The sequence below is a fragment of the Symphalangus syndactylus genome, chromosome 7, assembly GCF_028878055.3.
Source record: "Symphalangus syndactylus isolate Jambi chromosome 7, NHGRI_mSymSyn1-v2.1_pri, whole genome shotgun sequence".
Taxonomy (NCBI): Eukaryota; Metazoa; Chordata; class Mammalia; order Primates; family Hylobatidae; genus Symphalangus; species Symphalangus syndactylus.
Window position 1 is genome coordinate 45,355,740 of NC_072429.2, and position 9,383 is coordinate 45,365,122.

Here is a 9,383-nt window from a genome sequence, read left to right on the forward strand (position 1 = left end):
TATGCTTCCTTCAGTATCTATATTTGTAGTTAAAGGTATAAGTGCTAATGTTTAGTGGAGGACTCAATAGAAGGGCCAGGAAGTGAGACATTTACCACAGCCAGGCTAGGACAGTAAGGGTTTGGTTTGGGACCAGAAGAGAATTGACAGCAAACAAGGAGAATGATGAAAGTGGATGCATTTAGATGTAGGTAGGATGATTAGAGACTTAATTTTAAGAAGCTTGGATATCTGAGACCTAATATGTAAATAAAGCTTCAGTAGCATTCATCTTCCTGGACTCCTATGTTTTCATTTTTTTTGTTGTTGTTGTTAACTTGTCATGATCTAGGAACTTACTGTACATTTCAGAGAATATACACAACTAATGATACAATTAAAAAATGACTATTGAACAAAGCCGTTTGCCAACATAGAATCTGTAAGAAGAACACACATAGTATTAACTAAGTAAACAATACACTCTGAATGTACTGTAGCAGCAGGTTTCTATTTTAATAGTTGAGCTTGCTGTTTGAGTGTTGTATTGGATTCTAAAACCGTTTTGCTTGTACTGACTGGGCTGTGATTCATTTTGCTGGTTGTTGCTGCCCTCTGTTGGACTAGCTCAGGAAATGCAGCTTTTTTTCCCTCGTGGATTATGTTGCTGTCCTTCCCCAAACTGAACACTAAAACACGGGTAATTTTTTTTCTTTTCTTTCTTTTTTTTTTTTTTTTTTTTTGATACAGAGTCTCGCTCTGTCACCCAGGCTGGAGTGCAGTGGTGCGATCTCGGCTCACTGCAGCCTCTGCCTCCCAGGTTCAAGTGATTCTCCTGCCTCGGCCTCCTGAGTAGCTAGGATTACAGGCGGGCGCCACCACACCCATCTAGTTTTTTTATTTTTAGTAGTGATGGGGTTTCACCATGTTGGTCAGGCTAGTCTCAAACTCCTGATCTCGTGATCCACCCGCTTCAGCCTCCCAAAGTGCCGGGATTACAGGCATGAGGCACTGTGCCCGGCAGATAATTTGTTTTTTAAGATAAAATGTGTTTCTGATGATGCTCTAGGAAAGCAAGGGAAACTGGCATCTTCCTTCATATATATATATATATATATATATATAAGTCTCCCTTTCTTTTCCATCTAAAGGCGAGAGTTAGTGGACATTGAATAGGAAAAAGGCACAAGAATTTGCGGAATGCAAAGATTTGGCAGCTTTGGAGTCTGGATGCCTGAGTGCTGTATCCAACTCATCCCCTAATCATACGACCTCAGTGATTTACTTCACCTGGCTGGGCTTCAGTCTCTTCATTGATATAATGAAGAGATGGAATAGACTTGGAGAGTTTCTCCAGGGATTGATATTTTAGGGAAGCAACCCTAGATTATAGTATTTGTTCATAGGAGATATAATGACTTAAGTTACAGGCTCTGCCATCAAGTAACTTAGTCTGGAAAGGGGTAGAGGAAACAGACAATCAAAAGACAATTGTAATCCATTTTTAGTGCTGTGAGACAGGCAAGTGCCTATTACTATGGAAACACAAGGAAAGGTTCATATCCATTTAGAGGAGGGATCATTCTGTAGGGCCTGTTGGAGTTGTGAAAGCACAATCTAGGCTGAGGAGGCAGCAGCCTAGGGCAAGTCTGGGGCATTGAGGCAGAGTCATCTCTTTGGAGACGAAGATGGAGTCTGAGGTGGAGAGTTTGCTGAGATGAGACTGGGGGGAAAAGCCAGGAGAGTCATATGCCATGCACAGGAATTTCGATTTTAACATAGGGCAGTGGAGAGCTATTGAAGGCTTTTAAATGGAGAAATAACATGGACAGCTTGGCATTTTAGAAAGATTCCTCTTGGATATAGTATGGAGAATGGATGTGGTATGGGGCAGATGGGACTGAAGGCAGGGAGATCAGTTAGGAGGCTGTTGGAGGAAATCAAACAGGAGACAATAATGGTGTGAACTTAGGTAATGCTAGTAGATGTGGATGGAAGAGAGATGAATCAAGAGTCTGTAGGCAGAAAGAACAGGTTGCTGGTTACCCCCCACCATTTTTTTTTTTTTAACTTCAGCTGTGAACAATTCAGCTGCCATTAATTCTTTAGACCCAGGTTCTGTTATCTACATTACATCTATCCTAGAGTTGTTTGCTTGTTGCTTGGTTCTGAGGGAACTCTTTGAGTTTGGGAGACAAGATTTTGGAAGCAATTGCTCTGGGAGCAAATAAGTTTAACCTTGGCTACGGTAACCCAAATTGTATGCACTCATTCCTTTTGTGCTTGTTTCACCTTCTATATGCCAAGGGACTTAGGGTGGTGACAGAAGGAACTATGTTATTGGTTGTCTTGGGTGGTGCTTTCTGCCTCATCATCCTTCTGCTTTGCTTCTATTACATAATCAGAACACATGAAGTAACTAAATTCTGTGGACACTTTCTCATGGCAAGATTCTCATGGTTTGGGTGAGTGATTAGCCCTCAGCCAGTGGAAGCTTGACCTATTCTGGACAATGGAGGTCAAAGTTTGTTTGCTTGTTTGTTTTATTTCAAAAGCACCAGGTTGGTGAAAAATGGGCAAAGTATACATTCACAGTTTACACTGGATTGAACTGAATTGTGTTATATGGGGAACGTGAACATAATAATGTAGGTTTTTCTTGTCCATAAAAGAGGAAAAATAGCTTTGTGGCAGAAACGGAACCAGTTTTTCATTAGTTGGGGAAGGTTATTCAAGAAGCATTTACCAGTTGGGTATGGTGGTTTGCACCTGAAATCCCAGCTACTCAGGCGGAGGCGGGCAGATCACTTGAGCCCGGGGGTTCGAGACCAGCCTAGGCAACACAGGGAGACCCCATCTCTTTAAAAAAAAAAAAAAAAAAAGAAGATTTACTATACTCGTCTAAGGACATTAATGAAAAAGAAATATTGTTTAAAATTAGGCAGGATGAAGAAAAATTCCCACTTTCCCAGACTTGCTCATTCAGACTTTTTTTGGGGGGCAGGAGGGGTAAAGTATAACATGTATACAGAAGAGAATGTAAAACATACAGAATAATTATAAACTGGACAGTCATGTGATCCATATCAGGATACAGAATATCATAAACACCCCAGAAGCTGCTTTGTCCCCTTCCCCAGTCACGACCCCACCCCACCCACCCCAAGCAACCACTGTTTTGACATTTATGGTAATTATTTCCTTTATACAATAATTTTACATACCAAATAATACAGTGTTACATGTTTTTAAACTGAATGTAAATGGAATAATAATTCAATATTGTGTTTATGAATAGCTGTAAGTTCATTCACTTTCTTTGTGAAATTGCTTTCCTTGTACCAATATACCAGTTTAATTGTCCACACTGCTCTTTTAGTTCACATCTTTCATTAACTCATACACAATTATTTGTCTTCTGGTTTGTTGAAGAATAAATCAGACAACTTTTGTCACAATAATATCTGTCAGAGTGGCCAGCTGGCCATAAACACTGTAACACTACATCCATCTGAAGGGCACTCCCAACGAAGGTGGCTACTTTTGCCATTCTCATTGGCCTCATGGGATTTCAGGACAGCCAGCTTCACCTTCTTTCTCGTGCTTATTCTTCTTGGGAGTAGTGTAAAACTTCTTTTTCTTAGCCCCACCACAAAGTCTCAAGATGAAGAGTGGACTCCTTTTGAATGCTGTAGTCAGACAAAGCACATCCGCCTTCTAGTTGCTTGCCAGCAAAGATCAGTCTTCATTGATCAGGAAGAATTCCTTTCTTATCCTGGATGTTGGCCTTTATATTTTCTGTTTTATCCAAGGATTCAACCTCAAGAGTGATGGCCTCCCCCATAAGGATTTTTATGAAAATTTGTGTTTTGGTGGTGGTTCCAATACATCCAGATGGCAGATCAGAAAACCCATTCTACTCTTGATGGCCATTTGCATTGTTTTCTGTTTTACATTTCATGGTGTTACTATGAACACTCTTGGTATACACATTCCACTACGTATGTACAAAATTCAGCAGGGTAGATAACATAGAAATTGATGTGTTGCATTGTAGTACGTGTGCGTATTTAACTTTACTGGATAATGCCTTACTGTTTTCCAAAGTGGCTATAGCATTTTATAGTACCACCAAGAGTTCCTGTTGGTCTGTGACTAGACGGACATGAAAGTTTTTTCCAGTCTTGGGAGTGTGAATTGATATCTCACTGTGGTTTTAATTTGCATTGCCTTATTTACTATGAAGTTGAGCATATCTTATAAGTGTATCGGTCATCAGATTCGGATTCTGTTCAGTTCTGCATCATCTTCTTTTTTTTTTTTTTTTCCCTTTTAAGAGTCATATGTTAGTGACCTTCAAACTCTTCCTGCCCCTTACTTGAGGGAATGTGCTAAGGAATACTTTGACAGAAATCATTAGCTTGTGGAAAGTAGCTTGGATCCTTTCAACTTCTCTCCCTCTTTTCCCCAACCCGTCTGGTGTTTGGGAGGTTTCCTTGTACTTCACTGATTTCTTTCTTCTCCCTCCTTTTTCCTGTTTCCTAGACTCTGAAGCGGCTCATGGCAGATGAGGTAAGGACATTTTGTTTAGCATGTGCATGTTCTAGCTCATTGCCTACACTATAATATTTACCAGTTTTCATAACTTTGACTTTCTGTAACTTTTAGTGGTGATATGGCTTCTACTCAGTATCTCAAGGCTTTTTTCCTAACTCTTTGCTGTGTTTGGCCCATTGCATGCATTTCCATGGACCTTCATTATCTTCCAAAGTTAGGCATGCTCTTTAAACTCCAAGCTGACTTGCAGTCTGAATGCCACTCGTATCACTTGAAGCCCTATAATACTTACACATAATTACTGTTATTTTCAAACGAGGAGAGCTGATAAGCTGTTGCTTATTGGTGACTTTTTGATTTGAGCATCAGTATTTGAGATTTGAGGAATGGCTTTTTAGTATTTGTTTGGAAGAGAGATGGCATATATACCCCTGAGGGAGATTGTATTCTTTGCTGATAAGATGTCATGCAAAGGGGATTTTGAAGAATATATATTGAACTTTTGCTGCCTACATTACACAAGTGCTGTGGAGTGTACAAATTAAAGAGAAAGGAATCCTGACTTTAAGGACAAATTTATCCTATGTGGCTTGTATCTATTAAAATCTGTAGTAATAGCTCTTGAAGGGAGACATCCTCTGGGGTCCTAGCAACATTTATTGTTGGGTAGCTAGAAGGAAACAAAGGGCATTTTATTGATAGAACTCTGTCATGAGAGGCTTTCAGTTCTGTACTACTACAAGGCTTAGAAATGGCAGGGGAGATCAAGAACAATGTTTCTTCTATTTTAAAGAGGTTTGAAATCTTAATACTTTGGTCCTCTTATCTTTGAACATAGATGAGAGTACAGAGTCAGTATGCTAAGTTAGATAGGAGGAAGACTGATTTCTTCTTTTCATGTCAGAAGAGTCTTGAACTGCTCGTGAACCAGAGGAACCATGCCTGTGTAAGAGGTTAAAGGGGTAAAGAATTTGGTGTGTGGTTTGTTATGTAAGTGAAAATGGATCACTGCTAATGCTTTTTTCTGTTTCTCAGCTGGAGAGATTTACCAGCATGAGAATTAAGAAGGAGAAGGAAAAGCCCAATTCTGCTCATAGAAATTCTTCTGCATCATATGGGGATGATCCCACAGCACAGTCATTGCAAGATGTTTCAGATGAACAAGTTCTGGTTCTCTTTGAACAGATGCTGGTAAGTTTCCCATTCCCAAAATGTTGCTTCTTTCTGTGCATTTATGGGCATGGTGGGCTCTTTTTGGTGCATAGTTCCCAACTAGCCCTTTATTACAAAGAATTCCAGGCTTAACATGGAACTTTTTAATACTAACCCTTTAATCCCATAATTAGGGACTAAATATACAAATACCAGTTCATAAAATTGGAATCTGTGCTTGGAAACATCCGATCACTGTCTTGTTCATGGTCTTCTGCCCAGCAACACTTTAGCCACAAAGACATAGTGGACCATCTAACCCTGTGTACCAGAGATGGTAATATGGAGTCCACCTTTGGGTTAAGCCAGAGCAGATAAAGTGTGGAAGTATTCACAACAAACTCTGTATAAAGGAGAAACTGAGGATGGAATATCATTTGCTCAAGGTCCTGTATAGTGGTGAATCTGGAAAGAAAATACATAGAATTGCTAGAAGACCTTTAAAGATTGTGTCTGAAGTCAGCTAAGTAACGAAGTGTATGTGCATGTGACTTACTTTGTTGTCCTCAGTGAGGAACACCGAATAAGGAGGATATTCAGTGAGTGTCCATTAGTGGTAAGTCTTGGAAAGTTTTGATGAGTACAAGATTTCATAAGACCTGTATATTGCATAGATATGTGATCTCAGATTCAAATAGAGACTAGTGGCAGGCCTAGCTTAATTAAAAGCTTAGGTTTAAAATCCTTAGCACAGGGCCTGGTACATAGTAAGCACTCAACTGGTACTACTGTTGTTATTTTTCACTGAATCTTTCAGTTTGTCTCTTAATATTCCAAGTGCATTAAGAGTCTTAAGAGTATGGTCTGTCAAAATAATCTCTTGGCCTTGGATTGCAAGTTTAAATGTCTCTTGTGCCAGGCAGGTAGTATAAATAAGGTAAGCAGGCTAGATAGAAGATGGCAAAAGAAGTGGGGAATGTGGCAAATTGAAGAGAGGCTTTTGGCATTTTTGTTAGAAAAGCCAGCCACAACTCAGTTCTAGTAGGTGGTTGCATTCCAGTTGGGAATACTTGTCTAGTAGTGCCAGATATTTTTATTTTTCAAAAGAAGTCAGCAATCCGTAATTTTAAAAAAATAAGAAATCTTGAATAACATAAAATATCCTAGTCACTATTTGAATTTCCCCAATTAGGTCATTTTTTAAAAACCAGTTTGTTCAAATCACAATTCCAAATATAGTCCACTGTACGGATATTCTCAATTTTCATTTAAACTATGGGTTTCCCTTCCTCTTTTTTTTGAGACGGAGTATTGCTCTGTCGCAAGCAGAGCAAGACTTGCAACCTCCGTCTTCCGGGTTCGAGCAGTTCTCCTGCCTTAGCCTCCCGAGTAGCTGGGATTACAGGTGCACACCACCATGCCCAGCTAATTTTTGTAGCTTGAGTAGAGATACAGTTTCATCATGTTGGCCAGGCTAGTCTCGAACCCCTGACCTTGTGATCCGCCCATCTCGGCCTCCCAAAGTGCTGGGATTACAGGCATGAGCCACTGTGCCTCTTCTTCTTTTATCCTTACTATTGATACTAAAAAAAAAAATTGTTGAAAAAACCGTTTGACCTGTAGAGTTTCCCACAACATGAAATTTGATGGTTGCATCCTTTGGTGCTGTTTTACTAGAGATCTGTATCTTTATGTAAGGTCCCCCAGATTTAAAATGTTGAGCTAGCCAAGTGAAACATTTTATCTTTGGGTTTGACTTAACTTGAGGGCCACCATTTTGTAACTTCTGTGTTCAGTTTATCTGCAAGAGGAAAAATGCATCTGGCTGGCAGTGGTGGCTCACACCTGTAATCCCAGCACTTTGGGAGGCCGAGGTGGGTGGATCACGAGGTCAGCAGTTCAAGACCAGCCTGGCCAACATGGTGAAACCCCGTCTCTACTAAAAGTACAAAAATTAGCTGAGTGTGGTGGCGGGCGCCTGTAATCCCAGCTACTGCCAGGAGGCTGAGGCGGGAGAATCACTTGAATCTGGGAGGTGGAGGTTGCAGTGAGCCAAGATTGTGCCATTGCACTCCAGCCTGGGTGACAGAGTGAGACTCCATCTCAAAAAAAAAAAAAAAACAAAAAAAAAAACCACCAGGAATTAAGTCACAAAAACTTCAGATTAATTTTGCTGCTTGCAGAAGAAACAGAATACATCCCCCCATCCATATTTTTCTCAATTCAAATAACATTCTGGAATTATTAGGGCTAAATTTGTGCCCACCAAGGTACTGGCTTGGACACATGGTTGTTATATATGTAGAAAGATCAAGCAGAGCCTTTCCCCAAACATACATCAGATTATGTCTGTCAGGGAGCCTCTGCTTTATCATAGAGTTTCCAGTTCTTTCTTTGTGGGAAAGGAGTTTGTACAGGGACTGAATTAACCAGGGGTAATGGGTTTGTAGGGCCTAGAGTTGGTGCAGTTTGTTGCTGTTGATTTTGCTTGTGTTTAGATTATGCCATTCATCCGGTGCTTCAGTCTGAAGAGATTTTTAAGGTCCATCCTTGATGCAGGAAGCATTATGTGTGGTTTTCTTTCAATAATACAAAATAAATCTTTCATTTATATTGAGTCCATTTTTCTTAGAGAAAAAAGGGTGTGTATGTCTATAGAGATTTATACTAAAATGTTTACTTATCTTTGAGGAATTTTCATCAGCTGTAATAGCTTAAATTTCTAGGGATCAAAAAGATTTATTTACTCAAGCATTTTACATGCTCAACTCTTCACTAAGTGTACTAATATTAAACACTAAAAATTTGTAAAGAATTTGAGGCAATTTTGTTTTTTCTCTTTTTTCTCCCTCTCCTAGCTGGATATGAACCTGAATGAGGAGAAACAGCAACCTTTGAGGGAAAAGGACATCATCATCAAGAGGGAGATGGTGTCCCAATACTTGTACACCTCCAAGGCTGTGAGTCCTGGGACAGGTACCCATGACATGGGAGACTGTGCCCTTGTCTTGGACCTGTTTTTTTTTATTTGTTTGTTTGTTTTGCCAATTTTATGTAACATTTTATGTCTGCATCAGTTCTGTTTCATTCCATTATATAAGCCTGTTCTCTTTTTACTGTCTTATTTAGTTACCATTCTTACATACATTTTGCCTGGTTAAATTTTCATGAAGTATGTAAATATAGGGAATGGGATAGGCAGTTCTAAGTCTCACATATTTTGGTGGTATGCGAGATGGGTATCTGCCCTGATAAACGTGGCCTGATGTGGTGGCTCACTCCTGTAATCTGAGCACTTTGGGAGGCTGAGGCAGAAGGATCACTTGAGCCCAGGAGTTTGAAATCAGCTTGGGCAACGTAATGAGACCTTGTCTGTGCTAAAAGTAAAAAATAAAAATAAATTATAAACTCTATTGACTAATACTAGTCCCTAATTTATGACTGGGTCTACCATTACTAATCTCTGTCTATGCCTCCTGTCTAGGGCATGAGCCAGAAGGAGAGCTCTAAGTCTGCCATGATGTATATTCAGGAGTTGAGGTCAGGCTTGCGGGATATGCCTCTGCTCAGCTGCCTGGAGTCCCTTCGTGTGTCTCTCAACAACAACCCTGTCAGGTGAGGATTCTGAGGAGGTAACAGGAGTAGGAGCCAAATGTTGGACTTCACTGGTGGTGATTGAAGATCAAAGGAGCCAG

General features: G+C 40.0%; 1 protein-coding gene and 1 pseudogene across 5 annotated transcripts in view; one reads left to right on the forward strand and one right to left on the reverse strand.

Annotated features, from left to right (window-relative positions):
- DIAPH1 (diaphanous related formin 1) overlaps positions 1-9,383 on the forward strand; it is a 107,898-nt gene that overhangs the window by 24,980 nt on the left and 73,535 nt on the right. For 3 of the 5 annotated variants that reach the window (XM_055285866.2, XM_055285864.2, XM_055285863.2), the window contains exons 2-5: positions 4,525-4,551; positions 5,572-5,727; positions 8,547-8,648; positions 9,173-9,303. In XM_055285866.2, coding sequence (XP_055141841.1) covers positions 4,525-4,551; positions 5,572-5,727; positions 8,547-8,648; positions 9,173-9,303 — 416 coding nt within the window. The remainder of the gene's footprint in view (positions 1-4,524; positions 4,552-5,571; positions 5,728-8,546; positions 8,649-9,172; positions 9,304-9,383) is intronic. The other 2 variants (XM_055285859.2, XM_055285861.2) reach the window with 1 other exon arrangement.
- LOC129486982 (ubiquitin-ribosomal protein eS31 fusion protein-like) lies at positions 3,387-4,206 on the reverse strand (annotated as a pseudogene).